Source organism: Halyomorpha halys, unplaced genomic scaffold (genome assembly GCF_000696795.3).
Source record: "Halyomorpha halys isolate HHAL.00 unplaced genomic scaffold, Hhal_1.1 Scaffold474.1, whole genome shotgun sequence".
Classification (NCBI taxonomy): domain Eukaryota; kingdom Metazoa; phylum Arthropoda; class Insecta; order Hemiptera; family Pentatomidae; genus Halyomorpha; species Halyomorpha halys.
Window position 1 is genome coordinate 782,054 of NW_027108830.1, and position 16,970 is coordinate 799,023.

The 16,970-nt window shown below is 30.4% G+C and overlaps 1 protein-coding gene across 1 annotated transcript; it reads left to right on the forward strand.

Moving 5' to 3' along the window:
• Positions 1–747: 747 nt before the first annotated feature.
• Positions 748–16,915, forward strand: LOC106683228 (peroxisomal multifunctional enzyme type 2). The gene is made up of 13 exons (XM_014424575.2): positions 748–933; positions 1,038–1,154; positions 2,915–3,045; positions 6,010–6,075; positions 6,170–6,227; positions 8,020–8,183; positions 9,969–10,092; positions 10,308–10,480; positions 11,259–11,435; positions 11,544–11,661; positions 12,862–13,053; positions 13,172–13,266; positions 15,802–16,915. The coding sequence occupies exons 1-13, from the start codon at positions 783–785 to the stop codon at positions 15,916–15,918; spliced, it is 1,683 nt and encodes a 560-aa protein (XP_014280061.1). The 5' UTR covers positions 748–782; the 3' UTR covers positions 15,919–16,915.
• Positions 16,916–16,970: the final 55 nt, after the last annotated feature.

Sequence of the window (16,970 nt, forward strand, 5' to 3'; positions counted from 1 at the left end):
TGGAGGAAGGATCCTAACTGAAGAAGCGTGGCACGACCGGACAGGGATGGTGGTCTTACTACGCTTGTCCAGTTTGGACAAGGCCCTATTAAGATGTTACCGCAAAATTAGTCTTGACACTTCAAATCTGCTAGAAAAGGACGGCAACCTCTATAGTTAGTTCGTTAAGAGAATGTTGCTGGAACGTCTTCTCCACTACCAGTGGAGTAACAAACCAAATTTTCTAGTGGGATAGGAAGGGACAGGCAGATACTCGTACTGGCCATCCTCCTCCTACTTACGTGTTTTTTAACATTCAAAGATTAATAGTTGACCATATTTAATAGACTGTAGGAAGATTGTCCGGATGGTGGTCAAGAATGGTACAAAAATATTTAAAAAACATTAATTATTAACCAGCGTTTCGCCTCACTTTGCAGGGCTGAATCTGGGTGGTTTCAGAATCATTTATTTAGCTCTGCAAAGTGGGGCGAAACGCTGGTCACTAATAAACAGTTTTTACTATTTTTGAACCTTTCATGACTAGCATCCGGACCACTTTTCTACAATGTACTTTTTAACGTGTTGTTATTATTATATTTTCAAAAAATACATGTCAAATCCTATAACAGATAACCGACAAATATTCCCACACTTATGTGTTACATAATGGACTATTGAATGTGATGAACCTAGAGTTTTTCCAACTTTATTTATATATATATATATATATATATGTATATATTTATATTTAAATTTTAATATTTCTTTATTATTTTTAAAGTTGATAATTTTGTATTGAAATGTTTTACTTATTTGTTTGCAGTGCTGCAAAAATGGCACTTGTAGGTCTTTGTAATACACTTGCAATTGAAGGCGCAAGATATAACATCCATAGTAACGTCATTGTTCCTACAGCAGCATCCAGGTTGACAGAAAATATACTTCCCCCAGGTGAGAATCATACGAGCCACTTTTCTTTCAAACATTTTCAAAATTATTTCTTATTGAAGATTATTTGATATTTAGGAAATTCATGATTGTTTTTTTCTTTTCAGATTTTTTTGAGCAATTGAAGCCTGAACTTATTGCTCCTGTAGTGACATGGCTATGCCATGAGGATTGTGAGGAAAATGGTTCAATAATTGAATCCGCTGCTGGATGGGCTAGCAAGCGTAAATGATTTTATATTGTTTATTCATTCATTAGTAATATTTATCAGTTATCGCTTAGTCTTTCATATTAAAAAAAATTTATTTATTTTCTTTTATTTATTTTTCTCTATAGTAACTTTATAGCAGTCAACTTGATAGTATGTCACGCTCAATCTTTAAAATTTATGTTTTAATCCGTGTATGATTGCTTCTAATTATTCTACTGATGGCTGTTTAAATTTTTGGAATTGTGGATAAATATTTCTGATATAAGTAAATATTCAAAGCCTAAGTTATTAAGTACAATTAAAATAGATTGACCGGTAAACAGGTAAATATAAACTGAATAAATTATAAGAAATATAGAAGACAAGTAGCACATCTGATAAAATATAAATCACAATTATTTTTAAAAACTAATATGTAGTTAAAAAATAAAAACTAATAAATATCAGCAATAAGAAAAGGTTATACTTCTTGTTAACCGTATATAATCTAAAATCCCTGTTACCGAATAGCTGTGTGAGGTTCCTGCTTATAAAGCCATCTTCAATTGTCTATGTTCGCCACTAATCTTCTTCTCTCTTACCTGTTAATTTCTTCTTCAGAAAACTTCCTGGACATTATGCTTCTAGGTGATTCTGGGCTTACCTCTATACCACACCCCCATTACCATGGCCCCGCAGGCCTTTCTTACAAGATGATGGTTTGGCATTCTGAGAGGATGGCCAAACCACCATAGTTGGGATTCATCTATTGTGGTCTGCATGGCTTTCACCCTGGGACTGGTCCTTTTGTAATATTCCTTATCCAGTCCCATCTTGTTCCACCTTCCTCAGGTACCACATTTCCATTGCCTGAATTTGTTGTTTATGTTTTGTTGGTATTGTCCAAGACTTGTGGGAGTATGTGAGTAGTGTTACAGATTTGAACTTGTGGATTATTTTTGTCTTTCCTCACCTCTTTTCTCTTTATGAAGATTTTATTTTAGGTCAAAAACAATCATCCAGCAGCATTTACTCATTCCTGGATTTTTGAGTTATTGTAACGTAAATCGTGCAGATGAGCCCTAAGCCACTTGAATGTTTCAAGTCTGACCCCACTTATACTCTTGGGTTACTTGCCAATCTCCGCTACTTTTGCCTTTTCAGCATTAATTTTCACATCAAAAGAAAGCAGTTCCTGTTGAAGAATATTTAGATTGTCTAAAAAAAAAATAAAATGGATGATAATACTTCTGCTTTAGTTGCTCGACTGATTTTTTGTTGTTGTATAAAGATTGAACAAGATTGTTAGTAGTGGAACGCCATTCTTATATCGGTCTAGTCCAACTGTAAAGATCAATGTTTTCTCTAAGGCTTTGTTTACAACATAGTAAATATTATCAAAATATAACATGGCATACAACAAATAAATTCAATGTGAAGATGATAACACTGCTTTGGGATGAAATTTTGTTTCTTTGGCAATCAATCAACTTCTGGTTGGCCAGGAAGAAATATATTTTGTATGTGGAACCACGAAATGAATCTCTGCCTTCCCATTATGGTTAGAATAGGTAGATAGCACGTAGGTAAACCACTCCTTAGGGCAGAAATGGCTGGGTACGTGGTAAACAAAAAAAAAATTATATACACACTTCAAGTCAATTTACTTAATAAAGTTTTAAATATTGCAAAAGAAAATAAATAATTGTTTAATAGTAAATAATGGTTTAATTTAATAACAAAGATGATATTTTAACTTTTATTTTTTTAATGCTAGTAATTGTATTATTTTAGATGTCCTAATGAGAGGAAAAGGAACTGTATTAAGGCGTAGTCTAGCTGATCCAGTCTCCATTGAGGATGTTCGAGAAAAATGGGATAAAGTTGTCAATATTGAAAAATTAGACCGTTTAGGTTCAATACAGGTTTGAAATAATGTTATATTCTGTATCTTAGTTTTTAATTGAATTACTTCATGCTCAAAGCTCGTTCATAAAAGTATTATTCTGTTATTGGAAGATTATCAGTTGACCACTTGTAATTATTAGAGGGAGATCAGGGAAGAGGTACATAAAATAGTAGTACACAAAAATTATTTATTTTGTTGTCATAATTCAGATTAATATCTCATATTATTTTTTTATTTATCCACTTATCTCTTCCCTTGATTTGTGATTGCACCATACTTACACATCATTTATTTTCTGATTTCTCTTTCTTTCTTTTAATTTTACTATATTTGTTTTTACTTTTAATAAATATTTTTGCTGTACTTGTTATTAATATTTATTATATTCATTTGTATTTATACTGATAGTCTCAACATACTTCACAATATTTCTATCTTGTTTTCATTTAGTCCCTGCTACATTTGGGAAAAAAAAATTTTATTACTGTCCATACCATCTTTCTACAATGTTATTCTGGAAGATAACTAAATTTTAAAGTAATGCTCTTTATTTTTTTGAGTGAATATCTTTCCAAACAAACCAGGATTAATGGTAATAATTAATATGTGCAAATAAGCCATTCATTTATATTGAATTTTATTTTAAATTGTATTACTTTCTAAACGACTGATTGAATAAACAACTTTTAACACAGTACTATTCATCATAAATTATAATCCTCATGCCATTAGTTTGATAATTTTCTGAAGGCAATTCGCCATTTATTTATATACACTATTTTATTAACAGAAAACTGCTGATGTAGAGCAATCAGTAGTCCATTGGAAGAAACTCACTATATTAAATATATATAATCACATACTTAAGCTAAAATCAGGAAACTGAAGAAAGTTCAATTGTAGCAATAACTTTGTTAAACGTTTAGTATCACTAGTTATAATAAGTACTTATTTCAAAGTTATTGAAGCTGAAAAATAATCATTCCCTTAAAATTAAGTATTTTTATCTGGAAGTTTTTTATTAAACTATCTTATTGGGATCATTTTCCTTATTAAATTATTAATGTTTGTTAATTTTCAATTTAATGGTAATCAAAACCGTTGCCCCATCATTAGGTATAACTGTAATTTTCTTATGGATGGAATATTAAACAATCAACTACATTATAGATTATTTAGCATTATCATTGATAAACTATTAGAAATCACTAGAAGATTGTACTATTAAATTATGTCATTTCAACCACTAAAATTAATGATGTAAATATTAAATAATAAAGAAAATCATTGTAAATTATAGTTGTGCCTAGTGATGTAAAACTCCCAGAAACTTAAACTTCAGAAAATATTCACAAGGAATGTTCCTTAAAATTTTACCAAAAATATTACTTTATTCAATTTATCAATTATGAACAAGATAAATCAAAGATACATTGTAATGATAATAATAAGAGTATTATTGTGACTTTCACCTATCTAAGTCTTAGGTAAATTAACTCAACGAAGGGTTACGTAAAAATCACATAGGAATGTGACTAATCTTGCGGTATTGTTATGTGAAACCAAGATTGTGCACTATCACTATTTTATATTATATCACCAACTTTCCTACAATATATCTTTTACCAGCAAAGTTTGAAACTCCTCCATTCCATAGAATCCCTAGGCGGCAAGGTTTGAAATGATTCATATTTAACACGAAACCAGTAAAGTATGAAATTATGAAGTATTTTTTCTGAATAACATTTGTATTTTTGAATAATACCCATCATTTATATTATAGCCTTATCAATACCTTTTTTCATTCTTTCTCTATACAGTATTTGTCATTCTATAGAATGCATAGTCGTTATATTGAATACTTAGGGAAGGTGTGTAATAGTTCTCATATTACCTAAACAAATCTGGGCATTATATAACAATGCCTCAGCATTCCATAGAATGCCGGCTTTTTATACATTCCTAGTAATGTGTCTAAATAAAAGTGTTTATTTTTTTTATAACTAAAATAACATTGTTTTTAGAGAATATTATTACTACATATTGGATTGGTGTTAGGTGACCAGAACTAAACCCGATCTCAATATATTTCTGTTGAGATTTTTCATGTGAACGTTTTAAATTTTACTTTTGAAATTTTACTTAATATTTGTAAGTTGAAAGTATCTGAATCATTTAAAAGCTTAAGAATGTTTACAAATAATGATTTTTATAAATTCCCACTTTTTGGGAATATTAACTAGCCAAAGATAAATTGTCTCATTTTTTAAGTTCTTTCCTGCTTGGAATATTTCCAACTCATATCATTAGTTATTCCTGAAGATGGGGCTGTGGCCCTGAAATATTGACATTAAATCGAAAATTTCTTAATATAGAATAATTTAATAAGGAATACGATGTCTTCCGTACATCCTATTACATCATTTCCTAATTGATAAAGTTTGTCTTAAGATCACTTAACCCAAAAAGTCTGAGGTAAAAATGAAAATATATAAAAATATTCGGTGAGCGGCTCATCAAAACTTTAATGCTCCTTGCCTCGAAGCATTGCTAATTATTCCCCTCCAAAGTACTTCATCCTAAAATAATTAATAAACTACATTCGTTAATTCCATATAAATTTTATTTTAACATTCACTTTACTTTACTTTTACTCTGAAATCCCATCACTATGAACAAAAATCTGCCACATCATTATCATCAGGTCTGTTTTTCATTTATGCACTTTAAGAGCTATATTACACGTGTATATAAAATATTAAATTTTTCCTTTATTGCATGTCTACATTCAAGGTTTCTTATAAATGACTATTTTAGTACTCAATATGTTGGAAATTTAACCCAAAATATGTTGATATACTTATGATCTTAATTTTTGTCTGGGATCATTTAAGTTGTGTAAAAATGACATGGCTCCTTGGAGCTCTCCATATTTTAGCTTCTGAATTAGTTTATATATATAATTGGTGTTTTGTTTTAGGAAGAGACTGCAAATTTGACCAAATTTTTTAGCGATATGGATGGGATCTCTTCAGATGAAGATAGTGTATGTTAATTAAGTCACAAGAGTTATTTATTGATTTTTTATGACATTCTATTTTTTTACATTTTTATTAATAATATGATTTTTTTTTTTATAGGATTTTTCTGATAAGTACATTGCAACGTTTAAAGACTGCATCACATTTGCTTTAGGAAGTAAGTCTGTTTTATTAACATAAGAATTGAATTTGATCTTACTATTGAGTAGATAGCTTTCTACAATTCACTGATATGATAACATTCTATTTATAGATTTCAAGTTTTTAGTAATTAAATAAAAAAATAAAAATTGAATTAGCTTTTAATATTTAGTTAATATAATCAGATTAAAAAAAAAAAATACAAACACTATTTTTGGCATTAATTTAGTGAGAGTACCTACTGTCTGTTTCTTAGCTTTATATAGATCAGAGTTGTCTTTGTCCGTTCACTATGCTTGCTCCTGGGATAGTGAAACTGAAAAAAAAGTCCATTTTTTTTTTTTTTTTTATTAAAAAAGCAATCCATAACCACATAGGAATGAAATGAAGATTGCTGTAAATTGGAATAACAGGATAAGATCTAAGAGAGAGAAGTATCAGTGAACTGACTTAAAATTAAATAAATGCTACATAAATTACAGAAGTAGGGGAAATGCTTGGAACTAAAATGAAATAAAATTCTTTTGGTGGAGAACAACTTATTCTTTTAAATTTGTAAATAAAGCTTTGTTATTATTATACTATTTTTTTTTTTTCTCAAACGGATTTCATCTCAAGCCCCCTAGAGATTATACTTCAACATGGACAAAAAATAATAAAAGAACTTAAAATAAGTGACTGGAGTATCTCTTAAATTGTTTGTTTTTTGTATCAAGACATATAACGCATGCCTCGGAAATGTGCCAGGGCCAACAGAGAGAGTCTATTGTGCATATTCCAGTTCACTATCTGAAAGTTAATTGGCTCCCAAATTTCGTATTTAATATCGCAACTTTGTCTGTAATTCCAGAAATTGCATTTATTAAATCACTGCATTGTATTATATCTTTCTATTGATTGAACCTTATGAAAATAGTATTATATATTTATCTAAATCTAAGGCTATGCCATGATAAGCTAGATGGAATGGGTTATAAACATTGGTATCTTTTCTCTAGGTGTCATGTTTACCAATCTTCTCAATCATTACAATAAAATGGTGTGTTGGGTATTCAAATTATTTTTCTGCAGTCTGTTCAGCTGTTGTTTCCACTTCTTATGCTCCAGAATCTCCAACCCTCTAGCATTATTCCTCCACATTTAGCTAGCTGGTTCACTGCTTCCGAAATCTTATCCTCTTCCAGAACTGCACTGTCCTAACACCATTCTGTAAATATCTCTTGCTAGTAATAGTTCTCGCTGTACTTACCTCTGCGACTTCCAACCTTTGAATACCTTTTTCGTCTTCCTCCGAGGTCCGGGACCCGTTTTCCTCTCCTTTATCCTAAAAGCATATTTCTCACCCCTCTTCTCTATTGGATTTCTTTTCATCCATCTGATTGAGGGTTCACCTTTGGAGGAGGGTATCAGGATTTTCCTCCTGCTGGTGATGCTGCCTTTGACCCTAAAAGTTTCAAAAGTGGTCCTATGTGAAAGTTTCTATTCTATTCTTTCTTTTGAGTTGGCAATGATTAATTATGAATATTTCAGATTTATATTTAATTAAACTAAATTCTTTTTCAATTCAATATTCTCAATTTATAGGATAATCTATTCCTTTTAGGGTTAAAATATAGTTCCTTTAAATACAGTACAAACTTCTTTGTAGGTGTAGTTAATGGTTTTAAACTGTTTATAATTTGCATGTGTTGTTCTAATCTTCATTAATAATGTTTAATTTTTTTTTTTTTTTGAGAAGGTAGTTTTTATATCTTACATTTCTGATGATACATGGATTATTATTAAATATTGTAATTTTTCTGCCTTAGTTGGTGCCAGCGTCAAGAATCCTGGAGATTTAAAATATCTCTATGAAGGTCATGAAAATTTCACAGCACTCCCAACACAATTGATCATGCCTGCTCTCATGGCTAATTTGACTTCATCCAAAGTTACGAAAGCCATTCCTAATAGAAGTTTTGATATGTCTCAGGTAATTACAAATCACTCAACATAAATGTTTTTATCTTAATTTCTATAAACTTTTGAGGTTAAAAAACTTCCAAAGATGAATATAAATTATGGTATATTTTTCTTCAGTCATTCAACATTTCGGGACAATCGTCCCATATTTATGCACCTTAATAATCTTCATACTTGTTATACTTTCAATTTCACTATCGAAATCATGTCATCCATATAACATGGTTGAAAATTGTTTCACACTGTATTTTTTCAACCATGCTCTTTTCTCTGTGTAAGACCATTTTGAGGCCCACTTGTTTATTGGCATTAGATGCTGCCTGAGCCTTCACCATGATCTTTTCTCCTGTAGCATTGGTACTTTAATTTATTTTTGTCTCATATATTGTACCTGTTAAAGCCACCTCAAATTGGCGATGTCTTTTTGTAGGAAAGCTGGCTTGGATATAAACATTTATTTGGCTAAGCTAACAATAGAACACATAAACATAAAATAAACAAAAGAGTTAAAATAAAACCATGAATAAAAGTAAAATCTGGCCGTTTAGACAAAATAAAATTTGCTAAATAAATTATGATAACAAATTTACAAAATCAATAGATATATATCTAGGTCAATAAACATTCATGGTGGCCGGCAGCAGTGCTACCAGTACTGGCGTGGAGCCGAAGAGAGTGGGGATCAGCTAGGTCCTGACCAGATAATCAACTGCGAGGGTACAAACCATACAAATGGTTCAGAAGTTGGAGATGTTGGCCAAAAGGTGCACATAGTCCCCTCACATCATTTATGATGGTCAAGAAAAACTGGTCATCATGCATTTCTTCCCAAAATAACTACAGTGTCTTGTGGATTCTTGCCGGGAAGAACAAAGAAGAAGAATAGATATATAAAATAAATACTAGTCAACGGTCCTAAAGAAAAGTTGATCCGATAGTTCAGAGGAAGATAGTTTGGTGACAAGATGTGTAGGTCGCTGCTCTGTAGCTCTAAATATTGCTGCAACTTTCGAACTAGTCCAAAATTGGTAGCACATGTACTGTACTGGCCCATCAGCAGTCGAAATGGACAAAAGAAAAGATGGCTACACTGCCACTTATTGAGGGCAGACAGGGTCTGGTTGTTTTTATGAATTATGCGAGCTGACTAATTAGCAACAACTCATATTCTAGTCAAAGGCCAGAAACGCTGAAAAGGGGTTCCGGATTGTAATGTTGTCTAAAACACTCAAAATGTCCATTAATAATACCAACTAAACGTAGACAGGGCCCATTAACAGTTAGAAACTACCATGGCCAATAATTAACACCAACTGATTTAAAAATGAAGATGGTCGACCTGTTGCTTGGCTACGCCTTAGCAATCGTTCTCAACCATTAGCAGCTGTTTCTTTTATATAATACATTATATAAATACATCAATTGTGGATAATGATATAGGATATAGAAGGATTTAGCCTCTTCCTTCCTAAATTTCTTTCTTTTCTTTTCTAACTGTAAAGAGATATGTATTTAAAAAAATATTGTTGCTATGAACCAATTGATATTGTTAGATAAAATAAAAAATAAACAAGAATAATATTGTCAATATTTTTGTTACAATATTGCCTTAAACTCCACCCCCAAAAAACGTTATATATTCTTTTAATACTCGAGAAATTGGTATAAAGTATTGTGAAGGTTAGACATGAACAGTGAATTTAAGCAATGTTCTTTCTCTCTCTTTTTTTTAATGTTTAGTCTAATGTATTCTAGAACTATTGTATTTTCTTAGTACACTTTTTTACATCTACAGGTTCTCCATGGTGAACAATACCTTGAAGTATATAAGACATTACCTATTAATGAAGAGCTCAGGAGTACAATTGATATTATAGAAGTATTAGATAAAGGGAAAAATGCTGTAATTATTACTGGTTGTAAGTAATTATTTTTTCTTGTACAACTATTTCCAAAAAATCACTTGTCAGTATTTTGACATTATTCTTATTCTTCTGTCCAAGCTGACAGTTGAAATATAGTATAACCTCAATGTAGCGAATCACAAGTGACTTTGTGAAAATTTGTTATATTGAGATTTGGATGGCTTAAAATTTTTTATTTTGAAATCAACACTGTCTTCATGATGTTACAGCAAAAACATATGATACGAATGATGAACTAGTTTGCTACAATGAATTTGCTTTACTTGTTGTGAATGCTGGTGGTTTTGGTGGACCTAAAAACTCATCAAAAATAATATCAACGGAAGAACATCCTAAGCGAAACCCTGATGCAACTGTGATTGAGGGTACTAGTATTTCTCAGGTAATAATTAATAAATAATATTAATATAGTTCAAACATTTTCAATTCTTGAAATAGTTTTGTAGTTGATTATTTTTTATTTATTTTTTTAAAAATTAAAATATCCAGATGTATCAATTGAATCATTTTAATCGATTTGCATTTTTATCCATCTCCATTTTCATCTAAGTGGTTGCAAACATACATATGCCATGTTCTTTAATGGTAAATGCACCAGTGAAATAATTGTACATATATAATTAACCTTTCAACATAATTTTATTATGAATTTGAACTTAACTGTGGCTTAGCATTCATAGGGAAATTCAAAATTACATGCAGTTGTCAACAACCTCCAATTAAACATGGAAGACCTAAAAAAATATTTATAATATTTGAGGTGATTATAGTTATAAGAGATGGATTAATGATAAGCAATTGAAATACAATAGACATAATTAAAGATAAGAAGAAATACAACAAATAAGATTAATTGATAACTTTCATGAGAATAATGAGTACTTATGGGTTAATAGTTACGGTGCTGTCTATTTTGGGTGGAAGATGGTTCGCTTGATCTTAGTGATTAGTGACTAGTGAAATATTAGAGCTCACTAGTGTATAAGTTTCTAGGTGACTGATGGTCAGAGATGGTAGATAAGATGAAGAATTTCACCCTGGTGTCGATAAATACTAAGAAGAAACTTTAGTATTAGATTTATTACCTTCACCAAAATCCTTAGACTTCAATATTTCTTATCATAGTGATGTATTAATAAGAATCATTCTGTATTTTATAGGCAGCTTTGTATCGGTTGGCAGGAGACTTGAACCCTTTACACATTGATCCTAATTTCGCTTTACTTGGAGGTTTTAAGGAACCTATTTTGCATGGTCTTGCTTCATTGGGATTTTCAGTCCGCCATGTTTTATTAAGATATGCAGACAATGATCCTTCATTATTCAAAGCTGTAAAGGTTAGTTATTTATTTATTTAGTGAAACTAGCAATAACTATGGCTATGGATTATTTTTTAAAAATTTGTATTGTGATGTAGTTGCATTATATACTTTTATTTCTTATAGGCCCGTTTTGTAAAACCTGTTTTACCTGGTGATTCATTGAAGACAAGTATGTGGCGTAAAGGAAATAGAATCTATCTTCAGACTGAAGCTGTAAAGGCAAAAACTATAGTAATTTCAGGTATTTAGTTAAAGTTATTAGCGTGTTTATGAATTTAGCATATTTATAAAAAATATTTAGCTCTGTTTTACTTAACTAAGTATAGTAAATTGTATATACATTTTTTAATTGTTCTTGTTTGTGTAACTATCAAATATGTAATGATATTCCCCCTCAAAGAATTCAAATATTTTTGTTCTTTAATTGTTTTACTAAATATTTCAAAATATTAATATTAAAAAACAGAAAAACCTGTCTATTCACTTTTGTTCTGTCATTTTATAATTTTTAATAGTTATTTAAAAATATTCTTCAAGTGTCTTTTCAAGTTCTATTCTATTAGTCAAGGAAGTAAGTAATTAACAGCTTTTTTTGTTTTACTCATGAACCAATCACCTCCTTTCACAACAGGTTTTTAGGAATCAGTACTTCCCAGCAAATTTCTGAACCCCTGACCCTTCATTTAAGATTTAGGTTTACTCTTGTATATTTTTTTTCATCAATAACATTTTGGGCCTTATGCCCATTTTAAATTTGCTCCATCTGCATTTTTAGTCAATTGTAGAATTAAGTATGTCCATCTTAAATGTTTTTTATTATAGGAATGATGAAACTTTTCTTATTTTGTCCCTGTATATATCAATATTTTTATTTTAGTCTCCTGCTTGGAGTTGTTATAAGACTATTTTATTTAATTTTGAAATCCACTATTCCCCTCCCCCTTTAATCTTCATCAGTAATCAGTTCCTCTAGCAGTTTTTCTGTTACTTAATAGATATTTAATGAAATGGATTGTAAAATAATTTTGTTTACTATACCTTGAAGAATTGAGTATTATGACCATACAGTTAATTTTATGTTAATAATATCGATGTGTTCTGTTAAATGTACAACAGCCTTGTATGTAGAGCAATCTTACTCAACAAAAGTAATAAAACTTTTACCCTGATTACACTCTTCTTATCAAATAAATAATGCCACTTTGTTGCCAGATTTTAAGTCCTACTTTTTACAAATCATAGCTTAAAAATAACAAGAAGAAAGAAAAAATGCAAACTTAAAAATGAACTAAATTTTTTTTTTTAGAGTTTGTAAGTCAGATTAAAATACCTACTGTTCAATAAAGACTTATTTTTGTCACGATAAAAACCCATTTTAATAAAATTCATATCAACTTTTTATTTTGAAGTTAGGTTACTGTTATATATTTTTTTTTTTCAGGTGCCTATGTTGACTTGCATAGTGTTGTTGACAAGAAATTACCCCCACCTCCATCTGGAGGATACACACTTTTTAACAGTCCAGGATTTGTTGAGGCTATTCAAGAAAAACTGTATTTAACTCAAAATTTAAGGGACATTGATTACAATTGTCTTTTAGAAGTTGATGTCAATGGCAGGACAAATTCATGGGGTAAGTGATAGCACTTTTAACAAGTGGAATTATAATTTATATTTTATACTAATTATTTTCTCCAAAAATCGTATGAAATTTTGAACTTGCATGACTATTAAAATTTTTCATGTTACAGTCATTCATAATGGTCATATTAGTCACATCATTCCTTCTGATTATAAAGGCTATGATGCTGTATTGAAGATTGATGGTAATGATTTAACAAGCATGGTAAGTAAATGTCTTACAAATGTTAAGGTTTTTTAAATTTGATTTCTTATTCAAGGAGAAATTGGTTTAGAGGGAGGGGAGTGAGGGAAAGAAAGCACTTAGATGTGCATAGGCTTAACTTGTGATATGTGTTGATGTTTTGACCTTAGTTTGGGAACGTCATCAGGACTCAGTAAAACAAGATAATTCGTCAAAATACAAAAGTGCAGAATAAGTATAGATATAGTAGATGGTAACACAAAATAATTTAAAATTTACCACACATAAAATATAAGTTTCTCTGCCGCACCAATGTATGTATGAATATATTACCAATTAAATTAATGTATGTTTATTATATATTTTTTAAATAATTTAGTTTCTTTTCAAATGCCTTTATGAATAAAAGGGGCTCTAAAGCCAATAGATTTCTTGAAAACAGGACATTGACAATTTATCCTGATTTCAATACTCTTCTTACTTAGATGGTCAGAAATGTAAAAAGTTTTGCTTACAGCTGTACCTTTGCAAATACTTGTCCAGTTTTGAGTATTTTCTTTTTTTTTTTTTCTGGAAATTTTATTACCATTTAAAAAAAGGTATTCAGAGTTTACCATATAATGTTTAATTTTTGAGTTAAATTCAAATGAAGTTTTCTTTTCTTTATAACTTTATTTCCAACTTTTTCTCAAAGATTTATTAGGGAAAGTAATAAAATGTTAATACAAAAAGTGCAAAATTTTATTAGGTTGTAAAATAGGTTCGTAGCATTTTTCAATATTTCAATTTAATCCTCTCTGTGTCAAGTAAAATCATCGTTACTTGGTCAATAATGTTTACATATTCTAAAAAAGGATTAGTTAAGGTGCTTTTATGCATAAGTTTCAACCGAGCGCTCAGGTCATCCTTCAACTGTTGATGATCAAATTCAAGCATTGATCATAGACAACCCTCACTCTACGACACGAGATATCGCAGAAACACTTAACATATCTCATGCAAGGGTCTCAAATCATTTGGGGACTGCGGAATATGTTTCTCGAAATGATATATGGGTTCCTCTCAATTTGATGGAAAAGAATTTATTGGACCGTATATCCATTAGCAATTCCCTCCTGAAATGCAATATTAATGATCCATTTTTAAAGAGGTTGATAACTGTGGATGAAAAGTGGATCCTGTACAATAATATTGTGAGAATAAAAGTCCCGGGGAAAACGAAGTGACCCGCCCTAAACGATTCCAAAAGCAGACATCCAAAAAAGGTTGTGCTGTGCATTTGGTGGGATTTGAAAGGTTTATTTATTTTGAGCTCCTCCCGCCTAACCAGACCATTAATTCTGCAGTATGCTGTGCCTACTTGGAACAATTTTTGGGCAGTAGTTGAGCAAAAGCATCCAGCATTGGCTAATTGTAAAGGCATAGTTTTCGATCATGATAATGCCCGTCCTCACGTGTCTTTGCAGACCTGGCAGGATTTATTGGAGTTTGGCTGGGATGTAATTCCATACCCACCCTATTTACCAGACCTTGCTCTAACAGATTTTCACTTATTTCAGGCCCTTTAAAACTCTCTTAATGGGGAACACTTTAATTTGCTCGAGGACTGCAACATATAGGGTTTAACTGCACAAAAATCTGAGAAGTTCTGGGAGGATGGAATTAAAGATAGAGGTAAAGATAGCAAGATGCACCTGAAAGATAGCAATGTGTAATAGATCAAAATGGATCATATATAATTCATTAAAAATATTTACAAGAATTAGTACATTATTAAATGTTTTATTTTAATGATACTGAAGTTTCAAGTATTAATCAATTTAATTCGTATAAAAATGGGTGTAACTTTATACCTAGCCCCAACCTCTGGTATAAAAATATTATACATTTATAAATTTGTCAAACAATATTAAATAAACATCAGTTAAGGGTTATAATACTTGATGCACAAGGTATACTCTTCCCAATGTTCAATTTTTTTTTTAACTGTACAGATTCTGCTTTAAATAGCTGTCTTCCAACTAAAACTTAATTATCTTCACTGAACCAAACAATTAGTGACTTAATTTTATAATGAACTGTGCTATGATGACAACTTTTTTAATTGAGTTTCCCTTTCACTTAGGGTTATACTTTTCCCTTTTCACTTTCAATGAAGTACTATGGGCTCAATAACACATGGAAAACTGACCTGCTTTGTAACGAAAAATTGAGTATTTATTAATTTCACTTGTCATTTTCTGAGTTAGCGCATTGGTAAATGCCTCATTTCATGCTCATCCTCCAATCAGTCAATCTAACATTTATTGTCGCCTTAACTGTTTTAGTGTTAACGCTAAAAGGTTTTAATTGGTGAATACATTATCGTAAGTGTATCAAACTGCACTTTTAAGGAACCTAATTATTAATGAGAGATATTACACGATATATATTGGAGATTAATTGTAATGTTTTAATTTATGCTATTCACTTTTTACTTAACCTTTTATTTAATTAAATTGAATAGAAATATTTCATCAAGAGCAAATAAGCATTAACTTTGTTCTGGATTTCTAGGTAACTGGTAGAATTGGCTATAAGGATGCTGAAAGGCAGGGGAAGATCAATGTTGAAGGTGATGAACACCTGGCAGCGATGATATTACAGTTAGTAACTCCCAAAACTAAGTTATAGGTTTGAGAGAGTTTTTACTATAGGCGAAGGAAGAAAATATGCGACCCAACCTATTTTACATATAATCATATTGAGGTATTCACTGCTGTATTTAAACTTCCTATCATTGGTATTAACCTTTGTAATGTGCTTGGTATTAACGTCTGTAATCATCAATAATCTGCAATGAGAAGGTATATGGTATTGTTCTGGAGATTTAAAAAAATCGGAGATCTCAAACTGGTGTTCCAAGTGACATGTTTGGGGACTTATTCTTGTTTTATTTATATTTACTTAAATTGAACCTCTTTCTTTCCTGATTATTGAGGTGCAAAGTGCAAAATGGAGGAAAAGTGAGATTTTTTTTTTCTCAGTGTATTAATATTTATTAAATGAATATACACACAATACAATCTCATGCAGTACGTTTCCGATTCAGTCCGCCAAAGTAATTTTTTCAGTGAAGAATTGTCTTTAAAATAAAAATAATCTATTTATATAGTAACAGACTTGAAGTTTTCTGTTTTTAATTTTACATATTAAAATGGGTGGTGTTAAGAATGGCTGTCATAAGGGCTATGAAAATATTCATCTTCACATAATTTATAATTACCATAATTTTTAAATTTAGTTTCATGGAAATAAAATTGCATTGGTCTTTTGGTATAATAATGAGTTTATCCTGCAGTTCTCTTCTGTTTTAGTTTAAATGTTATTGACTATATGGAACTGTTTTTCTTTTTGGTTCGAATATCTCCCTCATCTAGTTATGTCTCACTATTAGTTATTCTAGGTTAAGGGGGTTTAGGTTTAGTTGTTGAAAAGGTTGTTATTGAAGTAGTACTTCAGTATGTTTTCAGTACAAAATATTGTGCTGTTTACAGGTTGTATTATGTTAATTAAAAACATAAGTTAGTGAATATTGTAAAACCAAATTTTCTTTTATAATGAAATGTTTCATGACAATATCTTAGAGCAAATTTAAATATTATATTTTTTATTGCTGATGTATATTGTGTTGTTTCGTAAAAATGCATGCATACTTTTTGTCGTCAAAAGAAAACTTGTTAGTT